Raw genomic sequence first — 20,387 nt, 5'->3', positions numbered from 1 at the left:
AAAACCCCAAATTACACTTCAGTTTTACAGATTTGAATATTTTAACTGTTTGGTGTCTAACACCCAGCCTTCAAGCCTCTGTCAGCTTTGGAATTTCCACAATTCTACCCTAAGCGACTTGGGTGTAATCTGGGGAGATATGATCAATGACATTAACAGTGCACATGTGGAAGGTGACATAGGCAGCTCCTCTGCCACTGGTCTAGGAAAGAAGACAACCTGGCAGATTAAGTATGTTAGATAGCAAGTTTAGGTGAGGATAGATGACAACGCTTCACCTTACATGAAAAGCTCCCTCCAACCCTCTCAGGTTAGTGGATTAAAAAACGCATCGTATAAGATGTGTTCAGGAATTTCCAAGAGAGCCTAAAAAGAGCAATGGGTATATACCTATGCATCAGTACTGAGGTTTCTAAAAAGAATAATTCCAAAGAACATTAAAGAATGATGTCCCTGGGGCCAGTGAGGCTGCTTAGTAGGTAAAGCCCGTGTTCACATACCTGATGACCTGAGTTCCATTCCAGGAATTCGTAAGGTGGAAAAAGAGAAGACTCTTACAGCTGTCCCCTGACTGGGACATGTGTGTATACTTGCTGTAGTGGTTTGAACAAAAATGGCTCCAACAGACACATCTATTGAATACTTAATTCCCAGAAGATAGAATGGTTTGGGAAGGAAGGATTAAAGGGTGTGGCCTTGTTGGAGGAACTGTGTCACTGGGGACAGGCTTTGGGGTTTGAAATGCCCATGCTAGTCCCAGTTCTCTCAGCCTGGTGGTGGTGTCTCAAGATTGGAGCTCCCAGCTATTGATTAAGCTCGCTCTCTGCCTGCTGCCATGTTCCTTCACATGATGGTCATGGACTTTAGCCCTCTGTGAAACTGTAAGCCAGAATAAGTGCTTTCTTCAGTAAGTTGCCTTGGTCAAGGTCTTTTGCCACAGCAATAGTAAAAATGAACTAAGACAGAAGCTGGTACTATTTAGGCCATAATAGTTTCAAATCAGTCTGGGCCCTCAAAATGGCTCAGCAGGCAAAAGTGCCTGAAGCCAAGCCTGAATTTGAGCCCTGGTATCCTCACGATGGAATGAAAGAAAGGACTCTTGCAAGCTGTCCTGACAGCCATATGTGTGCACACCCTCCCCCCCCCAAAAAAAATGATAATTAAAATATAAAACAAACAACAATAAATACCCAGCAATACTCCTGCCTCTGGCTCCCAAATGTTAGGATAACAGGCAAAAGCTGACATGTTTTCAAATTTGGACCATTGCTTACTTAACTTTTATATGTTAGTTTCTTTTTTCTTTTTTTTGTCTTTTTTAAAAATTAGATATTTTCTTTATTTACATTTCAAATGATATCCGGAAAGTTCCCTATACCCTCTCCCTGCCCCTCCAGCTCCTTGGGTACTTTCTCTAGCTCCTCCATTGGGGGCCCTGTGTTCCATCCTGTAGATGACTGTGAGCATCCACTTCTGTATTTGCCAGGCACTGGCATAGCCTCACACGAGACAGCTATATCAGGGTCCTTTCAGCAAAACCTTGCTGGCATACACAATAGTGTCTGGGTTTGGTGGCTGATTATGGGATGGATCCCTATATTTTAGTTTCTTAATTGAATAAGAGTAATCATGCTTAAATCCAGTAAATATTACATGGTTCACTCATGCAAAATATAACAGCACCTATCCCTACGAGAGCAGCTCTCAGAGGAAAGCATAAGTAGCACGCAGGAGGGAACCTAGGTTTAATCTTCAAGTACCAAATGCCAAAATTTTATATTTATATATATATATATATTCATTTTGTCCTGGTCTAAACAGTACCAGCTTCTATCTTTTTTTTTTTTTTTTTTTTTTTTTTTTTTTTTTTTTTTTTTTGATTTTTTGGTTTGTTTCGAGACAGGGTTTCTCTGTGTAGTCCTGGCTGTCCTGGAACTCACTCTGTAGACCAGGCTGGTCTCGAACTCAGAAATTTGCCTGTCTCTGTCTCCCAGGTACTGGGATTAAAGGCGTGCGTTACAACCGCCTGGCACCAGCTTCTTAGTTCATTTTACTATTCCTGGAACAAAGGACCATGAACCTGGCAACTTACACAAGAAACCATTTATCTGACCATCATGGTCAAGGAGCACAGAAGCAAGCAGAGGGAGCTTGAGCAATAGCTGAGAGCTCAGATCTCTCAACCACCAGGCTGAGAGAACTAACTGGGAGACATATATTTAATATAGGTCTATTGTTTAATTGTTGTTTTGAGATGAGGTTTCATGAGGTCACTGAGGCTGGCCTATATAACCCCATCTCAGAAGTATTAAATATGTGATGATGGAACACTGTCCTCAGAGCATAAATAAGCATTACCATCTTAATTAGAATAACTGGAATTATTCACAAAAGACTCTCAGGATCAGGGCCTGTTGCCGTTCTCTGACAGAGGACAGGGTGTCACTAGACACTCACCTGGGACTCCAGCCACCCACTCCCAATTCTGGCCCAGTCTCACTTGGTTTTATGGTTGCTACAATGTAGAAAGGAGACCCCACCCCAAAAAGAAGCCACCTAAAAATCAAAATGAAACAAGAAGTCCCGCTAAGAATGATAATTATTTAAGGTACAGGCTAAGTTTAATCATTTAACTTACTTTAATATGGCCTGTCCCAGAAGCATGGTAAGTAAAAGTGTTTCCAATTTGTTATTATCTACTTGAATGTATTCTTTCGAATAACCTCTCACCAAAAGGACAAGTAACAAGTGCTCAGTGGATTCCTTGGGCATCAACGTTGCCAGTAACAGAAATACTAACTTTTCTTACTTTGCCATGAAACAGTTTTCACAAATTTGGACTTCAAAGGTCTTAAGCTTTGTGTGTGTGTGTGCATGCCTTTAATTTCAGCACTTGAGAGACTGAGGCAAGCAGATCTCTGAATTCCAGGCCAGCCTGAGCTACATAGTGAGATCATGTCTTTAAAAAAAAAAAAATGCTTTAACAATAATGCCTCACTGGACCAAGCTGACCAGGGCCTCACAGAATTTATGCATAGTATTTTCCAAGAAAAAGAAGAACGTGAGAAGGATCTGTTTTACCTTGCTATGACTTAACTACTAGCATTTTACCAGGATATCTCAAAACCCTCTTAAAAGGCAGCTAGGACAAATGAAGTTATTTCAAACCTTAAAAAAATATATTCAAGTAAGAAACTATACTATTTTCACAAGGCTGAGAACACTGTCAAAAAGCTGCCAGTTTCTAAACTCTTCTGCAATCCCATCCCTGCCCCCAGCCCAACCCTACCCAAATGACAAACAGCAAAAAGGAAAGATCTTTTTTCCTCAACTCGGTTGTTTTTCGCTTCCTCTACCGCCAGTTTGCTTTTCCAAATAGTGCAGTGACTAATGATTAAGGACGAAGGAAAGAAGTGCAACAGTACTTTAAAATACTTTCCTCACACACAAACCGAATTGAGGGAAAAAAAAAATCATCTTTTGACTGACCATATTCTTGGCGCTTTCCCGCGGGGAAGCCTCAAGATAAGCAGGGAATTTCCTAGACAGTGGAGCCTGCAACGCCAGGACCCTCCGGGTCATTCTTCTAACAACTATTTCAGAACTATGTGTTCATTACGGTCACCAGACAGTCTGATAATACTAACGAGAAACATCGTAAGGCTGAAGGTGAGGGATGAGGAGCCGAACCACCCAAGTCCAGGGCACCACCATAGCGCCTCCCTTCCTGCGAGGGCTCGCGCTGGTCGCCAACGCCTGGCGATCTCCTTCTCGGCCCAATCCACCAAGAACTGGCCGGAGCTCTCTCCTCCCCTCAAGTCCGACCACCAAAACGTTGGACCACCACCACCACCCTCTTCCTCCTTGGGATATCATCCTACCTGTCCCGCTGACCAGTTCCCTCAGCTACTTTCCAGAAGCCTCACCGGGCGGCTCCGGCCACTCCTCTCCAGCCTCCACAGTTCTCGGACTCTACAAGATCGGACAGGGTGCGCGCTCCCTCGCGCGCATGCGCCCGAAAGACTTGTGCGCCTGCGCAGTCGCGGGGCGCCGCGGGGCGGACACACCTCTACCGCTGGAGCCAATCGCCGCGGAGGGGGTGTTAAATCTCCTGCCACGCAGGCGGAGATCCTGGGAAGTCACCCGTTAACCCTACCGATTCTCCTTAGGAGGAGTTCGTCCAACTACCATCCCTGAAGGCGCCTTGCGCGGGACGCTTTAATGTTTGAACGCCTATGAAAAACTCGCGACTGCCAAAGTCTACAGGGTGTTTTGACCTGTTTAAACCAGGGAAATAGATTCGTAAATACCTTTCAGTTAACAGAATACGGTCACAGGGATTCCAAAGCACCTTTGGCCAACAATGAACAAAACATTTATTTTGAGGAATGTCTGAAGGATTGACACAGGAAGTTACTCTTAAAGTCACGAAGGATATGATAAGTAGGAGTTCCTTCGGAAGTCTACGAGATAAGAGTTTTCCAGGCAGTGAGAACAACAACAACAACGCAGCGCCTTCTGGAAGTTTCTTGTTAGAAATTTAAGAGTTCGCATTCTGAGACAAAAGAAATGTGAAGACGTGGTAGCTCACGCCGTGTAATCCTCAGGCTATCAGAAGCTGAGACTGGAGGATCACTTGACCTCTAGAATGTAAAGCCAGACTGATAACTTAGTGAGATCTTATTTCAGAGTACAGTCTATCACTGGGTTGGGGGGAGAATGGAAGAGCCCTTTTAGCCCCGAGACCACCGCCATCGGGGCTGAAGATCAAGCTAGAGAGAAAGCTAGATCTTTAAAGGTCTTGTAAAATTTGGAATAATAAACCTAGAATTCGTTTTATACCCATTGAGTTACTAGAGGATTTTAAACAACTTGCCCCAAGAATTCTTCCTAGCATCTCTAAGAGTAAAGCAAAATAAATAATATATAAATAAAAAGCTGGCAATATAGGGAATAAAATACTATTTCATAGAAATAGCCTCTTCTTAAGAGATAGAAGAAATCTGAGAAATATCGTTTGAATTTAATACCAAGGGATTGGTGATAGTTGACAGATATTGCAATAGTTTGGAGAAGAGAGAGACATGGGGACATTATAAAATGCTTTTGGAAACTTTGGCTTTGTCAGAGGAAAAGGAAGAATGATGTATCTTATTCGTTTTTATTTTGTTAGGATGAAGACAGGAGAAAAAAAAAAACCCAGATGAGAGAAACAGTTGAATTTAAAAAAAAAAAAAACAAGGGTGAGGTTGAATAAAGATCATGATTGGGTTAGAGCTGCAGTAAAACCACTGATGAGAGTTGGTGGTGTACACCATCATTCCCGGCACCCAAGGGGATCTTTGTGAGTTTGAAGCCAGCCTAGTTTTCATAGTAATTCTTTGTCTCAAAAGTAAATAAATAAAATTATGGGCTGGAAAGATAGCTGTTCTTCCACAGGACATAAACTCAGTTTCCAGCACCCACCTGGTAGGTAGCTCATGACTATCTGTAATTCCAGTTCCAGGGGATCCAAACCTTCCTCTGGTTTCCACAGGCACATATACAAGGATGGTACACAGACAATCATGCAGGCTAAATACCCATACAAATAAAATATAATTAAAAAAAATCAATACTGATAGGAGGTTTGGATAGTGGCTAAAACCCATAATCTCAGCATCAGGAGGTGGAGAGGCAGATCAGAAATACAAAATCATCACCGACTATGACAATATAGTGATGTTGAGGTTAACATTAGCAACCTGAGACCCTGCCTCAAACAATAAAGCCCAGAGGGCTGAAGCTGCCAAGAAGGCTCAGCAAATAAAGCACTCGTTCTCAAGCCTAAGGACCTGACTGATTTTGATCCCTAATTTTGATTCCATATAGTTGCAGGTCCTCCAACTTCTCTATATGAGCACTGGGTGAAGCATGTTGCCATACACACACACAAATACATAGATATACATATAAATAACCCAAGACACTAAGCAGAAAGGAACATTCATGGAAGAGAGACTAACCCTCACAGAGTTGGGGGAAGGAGGAATAGTCTCAATGATAATGACAAAATTGATTTGTAAGCCTGTATGTTTAGAAACAGGAAGTTAACTTATCTGGGAAGTCAGAAACGGACCCTTTGCTGATTAGAAAAGTGGCTGCAACTTTAGGGAAACTGAGAAGTGTTGGGGTGTTGTAGAATGTGATAAACAGACAGAGATAAGCACTGTTAAGGCCTGTAGCAATGAACTCAGAAGTTTGTTTTGTTAGTCTTTCTTGAATCATTTCTTGAGGGCAGGGAGGGAGAAAATATATGGCTGAATACAGTTAGGATTGAGATAATTATGGATGTAATACTGTAGTTCTCAATTAGGGACATTTTTTGCCCTCCAGGGGGACACTGGGCAGGGTCTGGAGAGTTGGGGGAGCATTACCTTAGAAAGCACTAGACAGCAACTGGTAACAGTTATCTGCTTCAAACTGTCAATGTTGCGGGGTATGGTGGCACACGCCTTTAATCCCATCTCTCGGGAGGCAGAGGCAGGTGGATTTCTGAGTTCAAGGCCAGCCTGGTCTACAAAGTGAGTTGTAGGCTACACAGAGAAACCCTGTCTCGAAAAAAAAAACAAAAACAAAAAACAAAAAAAAAAAAAACCTGTCAATGTTGTGAAATCCTGGTCTATGGTTATTTTGGTCCTCACTTATATTGGCATTTCTTGCTTATGTCTCTGAACTTAGAGCAAAGCACTTCTGTAATCTGTCTTAAAGGGGAAGTAGAATAAGCAGCCTAGCAGATCTTAAATGCTTTAAGGACTTGTGATGTCACAAATACACAATTGGAAGAATTCCCTAAACCTTTAGAAGGAATCTGGATTTACACATAAATGAAGGTAGCTATATATTTTGATTCGAGGCTTTAACTTATTGGTTTTTTCGAGAAAGGGTTTCTCTGTTATAGCCCTGGCTGTCCTGGAACTCACTCTGTAGACCAGGCTGGCCTAGAACTCAGAAATCTGCCTGCCTCTGCCTCCCAAGTGCTGGGATTAAAGGCGTAGGCCTGCCTGGCTAGGCTAAGATTTAAATTGAGTTCTGTCCTTTGTTGAAACAGTTTCACTTTGTAGCCTAGGAACTATGTAACAGCTTTGCCTCGCTTTGAACTCCCGTTGCACTCGGCTTTTAACCTCCAGAAGCAGAGGTGAGCTACCATGCCTAACTTGGGATCTATCTGTTCAAAAGTTTCACAAAAAAGGAATAGTTTTGAAATGTAGTCAAGACACTGCCACAGCTTATGGTGGAGGGCTTAGAAAGTAGGGGAAGTCCAGAAAGAGCTTGGAAAATGGGGAAAACAAACAAACAAAACAAGAAAATGAAGGTGCAGCCAACTGGTTTGTGCAAAGGACCTATCTGGGCTCTTCTTTTTGAGTAAGGCCGCTTGTCTGGTGTCCGTTGTTCTCTTCTTATGTTCAAATAAAGCTAGATGGTTGAAAAGGGCGGATGGAGTGGGAGGGGAGAGGGAGCGTGCTGAGCTGCGTGCGCCTGCGCGCTTGCGCGATGGTGGTAGTAGCGGCGGCGGCGGCGGCGTCAGTGCCCGGCGGGGAGCGGGTCCCAGGCCGCCGCCGGACCGGAGGCTAAGGGGGCGTCTGGGAGCTCCCTCGCCGGGCCCTCGGCGGCCAGATGGCGTAGGAAGGTCGGGCTGTGAGTGTGAGTATGGAGGGTGCGGCCTGGTTGGTCGTATCGGAGCCCGAGGGTCTGTCCCCTGGACAGGTGGTGGGGCTGCGCCTGCATGCGACCACGCTACGATGCCCCTTCTGACCTGGGTGGGTTTAGGGTTTATGGGCGAGCGGTGCGTCTGGCTTCTGGGCACAGATTCCGGCAAGGGCAATCCGATTCTGTTCGCAGCCCCTCAGACTGGACGCGTGGCTCCAGGTTTTTGACCTTTGGGGCAGGCCCTGACCTCTGTCGGCATGGGGTCTAGTCTAGGAGGAATCTCAGCCTTAGTTTAGAGGCTGTAGGTTTCAGGCCAGGGGCATCTCTAGCCTTCCGAGACTACTAGTGTCGCCTCTTTTTCCTGCTTTTGAGGACTCTACTTTTGGGATGCGTCTTAGCAGTGTACTAGCAACTAGTGGAACGGTATGTGTCCATTTAATCTTTAGTACGATTTTGGTGCGTAGTGTGGAGAGGAGATTATTGCACCGCCTCCCGTTTAAGTCTGTTAGGTATATCTTTAAGAGTAACGTAACGTAAACTATCTTTTTGGGGAAGTTCCAGATTTCAGTGTTGTGTGTGGGTTTTTTTTTTTTTTTTTCCCCAAACTTGGAAGCAGTTACAGCTCTAGCCACCAGAACGGTTTATATTAAGGTGATTCCAAGCACAGACTGATTAAGAGCCAAATCCTGTTCTAAAACTACAGGGGGGAATCTTAAAGTGTAACGCCAAAAACGAAAGAATGAATGATCAGATTCATCTACGAGTTACTTAGTATCTGCTTTGCGTGTGATAAGTGCATTCAGGTGTGTCTTGGGAATTTAACAAGCTGTTGTAGTAGATGTTTTTTGGTAGTACTTTTTACATGAGGTACTGAGATACTGAGAGTGATTTGTTGAATTTTTCACTTTGTGGAGCTAGTGAACTGCATCTCAGGTGATGACTACGCTCACCTCTTTCTGATACGCCCAATTAGACATTCTTTTTTTATTTTTGTTTTTGTTTTTTGAGACAGGTTTTCTCTGTATAGCCCTGACTGTCCTGGAACTCACTCTGTAGACCAGGCTGGCCTCGAACTCAGAAATCCGCCTGCCTCTGCCTCCCAAGTGCTGGGATTAAAGGCCTGTGCCCCCCCGTCCGGTTTTTTTTTTTTTTTTTTTTTTATAAGATTTGTTATTATATCTAAGTACACTGTAGCTGTTCTCAGATGCACCAGAAGAGGGCGTCAGATCTCATTATGGGTGGTTGTGAGCCACCATCTGGTTGCTGGGATTTGAACTCAGGACCCTCTGAAGAGCAGTAGGTGCTCTTAACCACTGAGCCTCTCTCTAGCCCCAAATTAGATACTCTAAGCACTCCTTGGAAATCGGACTGAACTAAAAGATACAGAAAATAGTAGAGTTTATTTTGATTCATAGTTTTGGAGAGAATCTGGCTTATGTAGCCCAGACTGGCCTCAAACTTGATCCTGAGTTCACAGTGCTAGAATTGCATACAGCCCATCTTGGATTTTAACTGGAGAGAGGGTCAAGATGGATTTTTGAAGAGAGCTTCAACAGTCAGGAAAGAAAAGGTGTGAAGGGATTTCATCAGTCTGGTGCAGAACCAGTGGCTTTGACACAAAGGAAGGTGTTTTAAACAGAAAAACCATGTCGTTACTGTACATCCAGATTAGAACAAATTCAAGGCTAGTCTCTGAGAAAAGCAGGGAACAAACATTGAGTGCCTTGGGACAGATCCTTTGGCTCTTAAACCCAAGATGAGATCTCTACATAGTTGGTGTTTTGTAAATGGATTCTGGAAAGGGAAGTTGAGGATTTGTATACTAAAGGTTACATTACTCTTAACTGCTCATCTAGGATGCAAGTTGCCCATGAAAAGCTTACACTCTGTTGCTGTGGTTGTAATCTGAGAGGGGCTGTCGAGAAGTGTGAGCTACCAGGTGTATATCATAGGACTTGTAAAATTTGTGCTTTTGTTAGACTGAGCCACTTCTCTGTAGTAATATTGAATGACATAGTGTGGAAGTATTGTGATCAAGAAGGTGTGCATACTGCAACAGTGCTCATTTTAAGTATGTATTTGTATGTGTATGTACATTACATGCATGTTTTACATGCATATAAGGGCATAGAAAATCTATGGAAAGTAGTCAGAATCAACAGAAAGTGGAGAATGTCTGTTGGGGGTGGAGGATGGAAGTGGTTCCAGGGTTTCAGTTTCGCAGTCTGCCTTTTTTTTTTTCTTTTTCTTTTCAAACTAAACAAACGCTTTTTGGTTTTTCGAGACAGGGTTTCTGTGTGTAGCCCTGGCTGTCCTGGAACTCACTTTGTAGACCTGCTGGCCTCAAACTCAGAAATCCGCCTGCCTCTGCCTCCCGAGTGCTGGGATTAAAGGCATGCACCACCAATGCCCGGCTGCTTTCTTTTTCATTAGCACATTATGTTTATATTTTAAATTTTAACGTGCAAATAAGAAATTGTGATTGAATGTGCCCTACAGGCTCATCTGTTTGAATGCTTAGTCATCAGGGAGTGGAATTTAGGATAGTATTAGGTGTGGCCTTGTTAGAGGAAGTATGTCACTGGGGATGGGCTTCAAAAGTTTTCAAAAGGCCCTCTCCCTCTCTCCCTCCCCTGCCCCTCCCCACCTCCTTCCTCTTCCCCCTCCCCACTCTACTTCCAGATCAAGTTTTAGCTCTTAGCTTTTTCTCTAGCGCCACAACTGCCTGCCACCTTGCTCCTTGCCTTGATAATGGACTAATAATAAGCCTCTAAAATTGTAAACTAGCCTCCAATTAAATACTTTGCCTTGGGGGCTGTAGAGATGTCTCAGTAGTTAAGAGCACTGGCTGTACTTCCAGAGGCCCTGAGTTCAATTCCCAAAGATTCCCAGATGGTGGCTCTCAACCATCTATAATGGAAATCTGATGCCATCTTCTGCTGTGAAGGCATACATGTAAATAGAGCACTCATACACATAAATAAGTTTTTATATCTTGCTATATCTTGGTATCTTCGCAGTTATAGAATACTAAGGCAAGAGTATAGTTTTCATTTCTTTCTAAGAAGGATGGGGTGCAGGGGAGCGAGATATTTGTGAAACTGGGTAAAAGGTCTGTTTAGTGCTTAGGGCAGAGCTGTAGGCCTACCAACCAGGCAAGCCTTTACTGCCAGGCTGCTTCCTCAACTCACATTTTATTTCTGCAGTGTTAGGAATCAAAACCAGAATCTGGCCGGGCGTGGTGGCGCACGCCTTTAATCCCAGCACTCCGGGATCAGAGACAGGCGGATTTCTGAGTTCGAGGCCAGCCTGGTCTACAAAGTGAGTTCCAGGACAGCCAGGGCTATACAGAGAAACCCTGTCTCGAAAAAACCAAAAAAAAAAAAAAAAACCAGAATCTGATTCATAGTAGGCAAGCAAGCACTTCACATAAGTTAAATTCATAACCTCAAAACTATTTTTTATAACCCAAATAACATCATTCATAAAGTGAAGAATACAAAGATGTCTGTTCATCCATTAGCTGAGGTCATTGTGGAAAATATGCAAAAGGCTTGAAGGAGGAAAAGGGCAATGTTCCCAATTAGATAAATAAAGACACCTTTTCTTTTCTTTTCTTTTCTTTTTTTTTTGGTTTTTCAAGACAGGGTTTTTCTGTATAGCCTTAGCTGTCCTGGAGCTCACTCTGTAGACCAGGCTGGCCTTGAACTCAGAAATCCACCTGCCTCTGCCTCCCAAGTGCTGGGATTTTAAAGGCATTTGCCACCATGCCTGGCAAGACACCTTTTTCAACCCAAAGAGTAGGCTGTGTTGTACATCTGCCAAAGCGGCTCCATCTCCATGGAAAGTATAAATGTTGGAAGCTTTTTAAAAATCATTTAATTGGGCTGGTGAGATGGCTCAGTGGGTAAGAGCACCCGACTGCTCTTCCAAAGGTCCAGAGTTCAAATCCCAGCAACCACATGGTGGCTCACAACCACCTGAAATGAGATCTGACGCCCTCTTCTGGTGTGTTTGAAGACAGCTACAGTGTACTTACATATAATAAATAAATAAATCTTTTTAAAAAAATCATTTAATTTTAAGTTTATTTTGCCTTCGTGCATGTCTGTGCACCACATGCACACCCAACATCTACAGAGGCAAGAAGAGCGCATCGGATCCTGGAACTGGAGTTGCAGCCATTTGTGAGCTGTAGTCTGAGTGCTGGCAGTTGAGCCCAGGTCCCTTGAAGAACAGTTGGTGCTTTTAACCTAACTCTTCAACTACTGGCCCTAGAAACCTTTTTTTTTTTTTTAAGCTTATTTGATTATGTATGTGTGTGTGTTTGTTTGAGTGTGGTTATGTGCATGCATGTGCAGGTGCTTGTGGAGGCTAGAGGTGTGGACCCTGTGGACCTGGGCAGGTAGTTGTGAGGTGCTTGACATAGGTACAGGGCTTGAACTTGGGTCCTCTGCAAGAGCAGTAGGTGCCGTCTCCAACCATGATGAGTGCTTTTGGTCAGTGATGAGAGAGTTCTCTCCAATCTCACAAAAGCAGGCGCAAATAAACAGAAGCCACCAGCATTTGTACATTGTCGAACATCTTTGGGGAACTGTTTATATGTTCATCTTTGGAGATAGAGTTCAGTGACAGAGCATGTGTCTGGCATTTGTGTGGCACTGGGTACTATGTCCCATACAGACTTTCTATGCCCTTCCCAGCTCTGGGTAATGACCCGGAGACATAGTTATTTAAAATAGCTTTAGGCCTTTGGTTACTCTGGTTCCCGACCACCTCTTAGAACTTCCATTATTCAGTGTCTGCCACATGGCTTGTTGTCTCAGTTTCTAGTACTGCTTCTTTCCTTTTTTTTTTTTTTTTTGGTTTTTCGAGACAGGGTTTCTCTGTATAGCCCTGGCTGTCCTGGAACTCACTTTGTAGACCAGGCTGGCCTCGAACTCAGAAATCCGCCTGCCTCTGCCTCCCGAGTGCTGGGATTAAAGGCGTGCACCACCACGCCCGGCTGTACTGCTTCTTTCCATGTCTGGCTTGCCAGTGTTCCTGACTCCTTCTCAAAGTTCAGTCTATTCAGAAAGTGAAAGGAGGAGTGTTTACAAAATACCTAGGCAGGAGATGACCCAATCAAAATAACAATACCAAAATCCAGTCTGCCCTGTACTCTCTGCCAGCACAGAAGTCACCATTTATATAATACAAAGACACAAAGACAGCATTACGTAGTACACAAAAAGATTATCCCTAAGTACTATAACTAGTACTTAAAAAAAAAACCAAAAACCTCTAAAGTCAAGTGAGATGGTGCATTCCTGTAGTCCCAGCATTCGGAGATGACAGAAGGAGGAGACCATCTGCATAGAGCCCTCAGCCAGCTTTGTGAATATATAGAGACCCTCTTTAAAAAAACAAAAAAAAAGTCTGTGGATGAGATTCCAACCCGAGGTTCTAACCTGGATCCGAGATCCACAGCAGACCCCGATTCCACGCCTAGGCTGAGATTGGTCAGTTAAAAGTGATATTATCATTTCATATCTTGAGTGGATGAACTGACACTGGCCAGCAGTTTGCAAAAGATTGTTGAGTGGGAGACCACTTACTGCTCTTACATAGGACCCAAATTTGGATGGCAGCACCCACATCAAATGGTTCACTGACTGTATGTATCTCCAGCTCTAGAGAATCTGGCAACCTCTTGGGCTCCAGCAACATTTGTACTCACATGCATATACTGCCATGCAAACACAATACATATAATTAAAACCTTTCAAAAGATCAATTATTGGTACAAACAATCATAAATGTATTTGTACATGTTATCAGCTTCAAAGTTCTTCAAGCAGAAATTACAAGTAAATTTAATTTACTTTAAAGTTACATTAAAGTAAATTAAAAGAAGAAATAAACATTCATTAAAGATTTTTTTTTTTAAGATTTATTTTATGTATGTGAGTACACTGTCACTGTCTTCAGACACAACAAAAGAGGGCATTACAGATGGTTGTTTGGGAGCCACCATGTGGTTGCTGGGAACTGAACTCAGGACCTCTGGAAGAGCAGTCAGTGCTCTTAACCGCTGAGTCATCTCTCCAGCCCCTGATTAAAGATTTTAATGTTCTTTTTGCAGAAACAGTATATGTCTGAGTGCTTGGTAATGAGTAGTGCTGTGGGCGTACATTCATGTGAAGATCAGAGGACATCTTTTCCGTGTTTTCCCACCCTGATTGAGACGGTCTCTTTGCTATATAAGTCAGACTACCTGGCCTACAGACGAGACTGTCCTGTTTCTGCCTCTCATCTCCCTGTAGGGCCACCCTATATACTAAAAATTTCCTTAGCTAGAGGCCATATACCTTTTTACTTCTCAGTGAGACCTACTCTGTGCATTGTGAGGCCCTTCCAGAAGTGTCACTCAGAACAGGCAACCTAGAGGTATATTAGGTAAGGGGAGAAACAGACCAGTAGGCATGGCAAGGACCTAAACAAACACCACCATTCTACCAATCCTGTTATGAGAATCTTCAGCTATAGTTTTGGGAGTAAAATGGAAGTGGGTGCTTATACCAGGAGGCTGTGCTGTGATAAGAGCCTCCGCGGTGAGAAACATTGAGAGCTGGGTGTATTTCGGTAGGATAAGAGAGGATTTCATCAGGGGTTGTTGTGTCCGGCCAGCAGATCACAGCCTGGGTTCTAGCCTGGAAAGGCATTTTGGAAACCTGGAAGAGAAGAGGGGCTAGGCGGCGAGAGAAAGAAATGTAGCTAAGACAACATTCTTTTTTTTTTTTTTTTTTTTTGGTTTTTCGAGACAGGGTTTCTCTGTGTAGCCCTGGCTGTCCTGGCACTCACTTTGTAGACCAGGCTGGCCTCGAACTCAGAAATCCGCCTGCCTCTGCCTCCCGAGTGCTGGGATTAAAGGCGTGTGCCACCACGCCCGGCCTAAGACAACATTCTGATCAAAGCTCAATTTTACTATTTCCAGACACTCAGTTATAAAGAAAGGGGGAGGGAACGCAATTTCCCGCCAAGTAACTCAGGGTCCAGTAGCAGGACGAACACGTGTGTGCCTCCAAGCAGCAAAGCGGCAGGGTCCAGCAGTGGGCGTTGCAGGACGAATGAGCAGGAAGCTCCACCCTTGAGCAAGCAGGTTCAAGCAGGTGGGGGAAGGGAAACCACAAGGGGTGACACTCAGAAGATTTTTGTTGTTGTTTTGTTTTTAAACTTTCATAAAGCTGGAATTTACATTATTGAGATTGAAAGATTGAGGAAGGGGCAAAGTGAAAAGTGAATTAAAGGTGCTATCTGGAAAGGTTACTAAATGTTATGTCCTTCTTGCAGGTTGACATTGAGTGCTTCAGATCTGGTCACTATGGTACGAGAACGAAAATGCATATTGTGCCACATCGTGTATGGCTCAAAAAAGGTAACAGCAAAGAGACAGCCTGAATCATCTAGGATAGTTAAAGCTTGATATTTAGAAATTTAAACTGTAAAATGATAATAGTTTGTTTGCTCAGTGTGTACACTGACTTCAGACTGTGACGATCCACCTGCCTCTGACTCCCAGACCTAGAATTACAGCTTTAGTTGTCACACTGCTTATACAGTGCTAGAGAACACATTCATGGTCTCTGCATGTTAGTCAAGTATTCTACCAACTAAGCTGTCGATGCCAACAAGTGCTTGCTGACAGAAGCCTGATATAGTTGTATCCTGAGAGGCTCTACCATAGCCTGGCGAATACAGAAGTGGATGATCACAGTCATCCATTGGATGGAACTCAGGGTCCCCAATGAAGGAGCTAGAGAAAGTACCCATGGAGCTGAAGGGGTTTGCAGCCCCCTAGGAGGAACAACTATGAACTAACCAGCACCCCCAGAGCCCTGGCTGACCTTTTGTCTGTGGGTGCCAGGGATTCAGCTCAGACCATCATACTTGAGCAATAAGTGCTCTTATCTAATTGAGATATCCTCCTAGTTCCCCCAAAATAAGCTTTTAAAAAACAACATATTTTAGATTTATTTTATTGTATGTGTATGAGGTTTTTGCTTACTTGTCTGTCTGTGCACCACATGCATGCCTGATACTCAAAGAGGTCAGAAGAGGGTGTTGTAGAACTGTAGTTATAGGTAGTTGTCAGCTGCCATGGAGGTACTGGAAAGTGAACCTGGAATTCAGGAGCATCCAGAGATCGTAACTGCTGAGTCATCTCTCCAGCCCCAAAGCAAAGGGTTTTACACTAAAAGAATTTGCTTGTGCCTCAGAGAAATTGCTTACAATTTCTCACTTTTGGCTTTTATTCTTTTGCTTTGAAAATAGTAGTTGTTTCAAGTTTTTGTTCATTTGTTTGTTTGGGATTTTTATCTTTTTTTCCTCGAGCACCTCATTATATAACTGCTGGCTGAGACTTGCAGGGATCCTTCTACCTCTCTTCTTGGGTACGGAGATTACAGGAGTTATTGTGAGTGGTTATTGATGGAGTTTTAAATTCTGTGTCTTTAACTTGACTCAGTTTTCACTGTGTGTTGTTGTAGTTGCAGACAATCACAGCTAGAAAGGGTCACTTGTAAAACTCTGTCCAGATGTAGCTTTTGTAGAGATAGAAAGTAAACAGTCTTTAGTAAAATCACATTTAAAGAAAGTGGTGTGAAACAGCTGTCCTCCTTATCACAGTACAGAAGATAGAACAGCAGTGGGCTGTTGAATGGTTACACTGTTTGTGGCAAGTGTCTATGATGAAGAAATGCATGAGTTATTTACAGCATAACATGATGTTTTGTGTCAGATCTTCTTGGGTTTGACATCCAGTTTGACTACTTGACTGTCAGAGAAGCATCTTTTCACATTTATTTCTTGTCTGCCTAGCTTTGTACATAAGGTATAATAAGCACTTAAGGAATACCTGGTGAATGAAGGAATTAATATCTCTACATCCTTCAATTTTTATAAAGTTAATACTTGTAATTTTGTGGTTTAAATGGGAAGATGTTTAAAAAAACAGAGTATAGTATACTGAAACCATCAGTTATTACTCTGTATGATGTAAGCAGCCATTCTCTAATTATGAGATATTTACAGCTCTTTAACTTGTATGTGCCTTTTCTCTTTTCTGGGGGGGGCAGGGGATGTGTTGCTGCTTATTTATTTCTCTAATAATCTACTGGGGAAGTTGAAAAGTGGGCAAAGTAGAATAGTGAATTGCTGTGTCTAAAGTCTTGGTCTCATTTGTCCCAGCCTGGCCTTGGTATGTAACCAAAGCTGCGCTTTAAACTCCAGATCCACCATTAGCCTCCTGAGTGTTAGGACCATAAATGTGCTCCATTGTGCCCAGCTGCATCCCAGTGACCAGAGCTTTGTTGATGTTATTGTTTGTTAAAGACTTAGTTATTTTTATGTGTGTAGGTACTTAGCCTGAATGTATGTGTGTGCATTGAATGCATACTTGGTGCCCACAGAGGTCAGATTTCCTGGAGCTGAGGTTGTGAGCTCCCCTGTGTGTGCCGTGTCCTCTGCAAGAATGAGCACTCTTAGCTGCTAAGCTTGTATCTATACTTTTTAAAAAAGCCTCCATAGAGATATTTTGTTTACTTTTTAAATTTTGGGGGGGATTTTACTTATTTGTGTTTTGTCTTAATGTGTGTTTGTGCACCATGTACATGCAGTGTCTGAGGATGCCAGAAGATGACATCAGATTCCTAAAGTCACACAGATAGTTGTGAGGTGCCCTAGAATTGAACCTAGGTCCTAGGAAAGTAGCCAGTTTTTTCAAACCACTGAGCTCTCTCTCTCCAGCTCCCAAGAAAGAGACTTTTTTTGTTGTTGTTGTTTTTGTTTTTGTTTTTTGAGATAGGGTTTCTCTTTGTAGCCCTTGGCTGTCCTGGATCTCGATCTGTAAGGCTGGCCTTGAATTCACAGAGATTCTCCTGCCTCAGACTCCTTAGTGTTGGAATGAAAGGTCTATGCCACCACAGAACTGTATACTGTAGCTATCTTCAGACACAAGAGGACATCAGATCCCATTAAAGATGGTTATGAGCCACCATGTGGTTGCTGGGGATTGAACTCAGGACCTCTGGAAGAGCAGTCATTGTGCTTAACCACCAAGCCATCTCTCCAATCCCTAAGAGACTTTATTTTTCTCTCTTTTTTTTTTTAAAGATTTATTTTATTTATTTATTATATGTAAGTACACTGTAGCTGTCTTCAGACGCACCAGAAGAGGGCATCAGATCTCATTACGGGTGGTTGTGAGCCACCATGTGGTTGCTGGGATTTGAACTTCGGACCTTTGGAAGAGCAGTTGGGTGCTCTTACCCACTGAGCCATCTCACCAGCCCCGAGACTTTATTTTTAATACCTATCGATTATCAATGCAGCCAACCATATTCATTCAACAAGTGTTAATTAACAACTTTATATAACAGACTCTGTCAACCCTTAAAATAAGAGTTGTAGCTTATTCTTGAGAAACTTTTCAGTTGAGTTGGGAAAGACTGTGGATAAAAATAGACAATCAGGGACTGAGGAGATGGCCCAGTCAGTAAAGTACTTCGCATACAAACAACAGGGACCTGAGTTTGGATCCCTAACACAGCAGCAACAGTGTACATCTATAATCCCAGGATAGAGACAGGCAGATGTCTGGTGCTCACTGGCCAGCTTAGCTGAATTGGTAAGCTTCCAGTTTATTGAGATACTGTCTCAATAAGGTGGAGGGGCTGGAGAGATGGCTTAGTGGCTAAGAGCATACTGTTCTTGCAGAGGACTCAAGTTTTGCTCTAAGTTCCCATGTTGGTCAGCTCACAACCACTTTAACTCTAGCTCCAGAGGATCCTCCATAGTCACCTGCATTCACATGCATGTACACACACACACAACCTTAAAACAATTAAAAATGAGCTAGAAAACAATTGAGAAAGATAGATGTCCAGTGACGGTCTCTGACCTCCACATTCACACACGGTTGTACCAACATGAGCATGTACATAGGCCACATACTCATAAAGTAGCCAAATAGTTTTAAAAGCTAGGTAATTTGAAAGACTTTGACTATGTGCCCATATACCAGACTGCACATGCGAAGATAGATTCTCTCCTTTAACCATGTGGCCTCCAAGGATCGAATCCAGCTCATCAGGTTCAGCAGCAAGTGCCCTTACCTGCCAAGCTCTTGTCTTCTTGGCCCCTTGGGTTTTTCTGTGTGGTCCTGAGTGAACTAGAATTCCTTGTATAGATCATGCTGTGGTGCTCATGCTGTAATCCCAGCGTGTGCAAGTGGAGGCCAGCCTAATGTATTTACAATACCTAAACGTTCCTCTTTTTAAAATGAGAGCCAGCTATGGTGATGTTCACCTATAATCCTAGCAGCAGAGATAGAGTTGTGAGGACTAGGCATCCAAGGTCATTCTCAACTACATAATGAATCCAAGGCCTGCCTGGTCTGAGACCCTACCTCACAAAATAAAAATTAGCATGAAATATAGCCAGAGAATTATTTAATGTGGAACCAATTTTGGTTTTAAATTGAAAAGGAGTAATCACAAAAATTTTTGACCTAGGAACTTCAAATTGTCTTTTTTTTTTTTTTTTTGAGACAGGGTTTCTCTGTATAGCCCTGGCTGTCCTGGAACTCACTTTGTAGACCAGGATGGCCTTGAACTCAGAAATCCGCCTGCCTCTGCCTCCCAAGTGCTGGGATTAAAGGCGTGCGCCACCATGCCAGACTAATTTTTTTTTTTTTTTTTAAAAGATGTATTTAGGGGCTGGAGAGATGGCTCAGTGGTTAAGAGCTCTGACTGCTCTTCTGAAGGTCCTGAGTTCAATTCCCAGCAACCACATGGTGGCTCACAACCATCTGTAATGGGATCCAATGCCCTCTTCTGTTGTGTCTAAAAACAGGTACAGTGTACTCATACATAAAATAAATACATCTTTTTTTTTTAAAGATTTATTATTATACATAAGTACACTGTAGCTGTCTTTAGATACACCAGAAGAGGGCGTCAGATCTCCTTACGGATGGTTGTAAGCCACCATGTGGTTGCTGGGAATTGAACTCAGGACCTCTGGAAGAGGAGTCAGTGCTCTTCTGAGCCATCTCTCCAGCCCTTAAAATAATTTTTTCACTTTTTATTTTTCCCCAAACATGTGTATGTGTCTTATGAGTTTATGCAATGCATATGTGGGAGTGTTTGCTAGAAGAGGGCATGGGATCCCCACCACAGGCCTCCCACTGGGTACAGGCAGTAGTGACCCGGCCATCTGACATGGGTGCTGGGACTTGAACTCCAGTTCTCTGGAAAAGTAGCAGGTGCTCTCAACCACTGAGCCATTTCTCCAGCTTCATAACCCAAATTGTTAATTGAATATCTACAGAGAAACTCCACCCACCACCCTCCCAGACCTACTCTACCCCCAGCAATCCTTTTGGCTTAATCTACCTTGTTTTGTTTTGAAGGAGATGGATGAACACATGCGAAGCATGTTGCATCACAGGGAACTTGAGAACCTGAAGGGCAGGTAAGGACATCAGCTCTCTTCCCTAAACTTACTGGCAGGGGGTTTAAGTGCTGATGATGCCTCTTAACTTGCTTTGTAATAATCCATCATGATGACTGTTGTCTGATGGCATTGAATCATTGTTCATAATTAATAGCAGTAGATTTGGGGCATTTAAAAAAGATAAGCTGGAGCCGGGCGTGGTG

The 20,387-nt window shown here is 43.1% G+C and overlaps 2 protein-coding genes across 6 annotated transcripts in view; one reads left to right on the top strand and one right to left on the bottom strand.

Moving 5' to 3' along the window:
- Snap23 (synaptosome associated protein 23) overlaps positions 1-4,017 on the bottom strand; it is a 34,394-nt gene extending 30,377 nt beyond the window's left edge. For both annotated transcript variants that reach the window (XM_029474091.1, XM_021150316.2), the window contains exon 1: positions 3,882-4,017. The gene's annotated coding sequence lies outside the window, so the exon portion shown is untranslated. The remainder of the gene's footprint in view (positions 1-3,881) is intronic.
- A 3,510-nt stretch (positions 4,018-7,527) lies between these two features.
- Positions 7,528-20,387, top strand: part of Znf106 (zinc finger protein 106) — a 53,358-nt gene continuing 40,498 nt past the window's right edge. For 2 of the 4 annotated variants that reach the window (XM_029470765.1, XM_021157032.2), the window contains exons 1-3: positions 7,528-7,683; positions 15,022-15,106; positions 20,141-20,202. In XM_029470765.1, the coding sequence (XP_029326625.1) occupies positions 15,053-15,106; positions 20,141-20,202 (116 nt within the window). In that variant the 5' untranslated portion in view covers positions 7,528-7,683; positions 15,022-15,052. The remainder of the gene's footprint in view (positions 7,684-15,021; positions 15,107-20,140; positions 20,203-20,387) is intronic. The other 2 variants (XM_021157036.2, XM_029470769.1) reach the window with 2 other exon arrangements.

This window comes from Mus caroli, chromosome 2 (assembly GCF_900094665.2).
Source record: "Mus caroli chromosome 2, CAROLI_EIJ_v1.1, whole genome shotgun sequence".
In the NCBI taxonomy this organism is placed as follows: domain Eukaryota; kingdom Metazoa; phylum Chordata; class Mammalia; order Rodentia; family Muridae; genus Mus; species Mus caroli.
The sequence above is the reverse complement of the archived record's forward strand: the minus strand, read 5'-3'. Positions and strand labels throughout refer to the sequence as shown.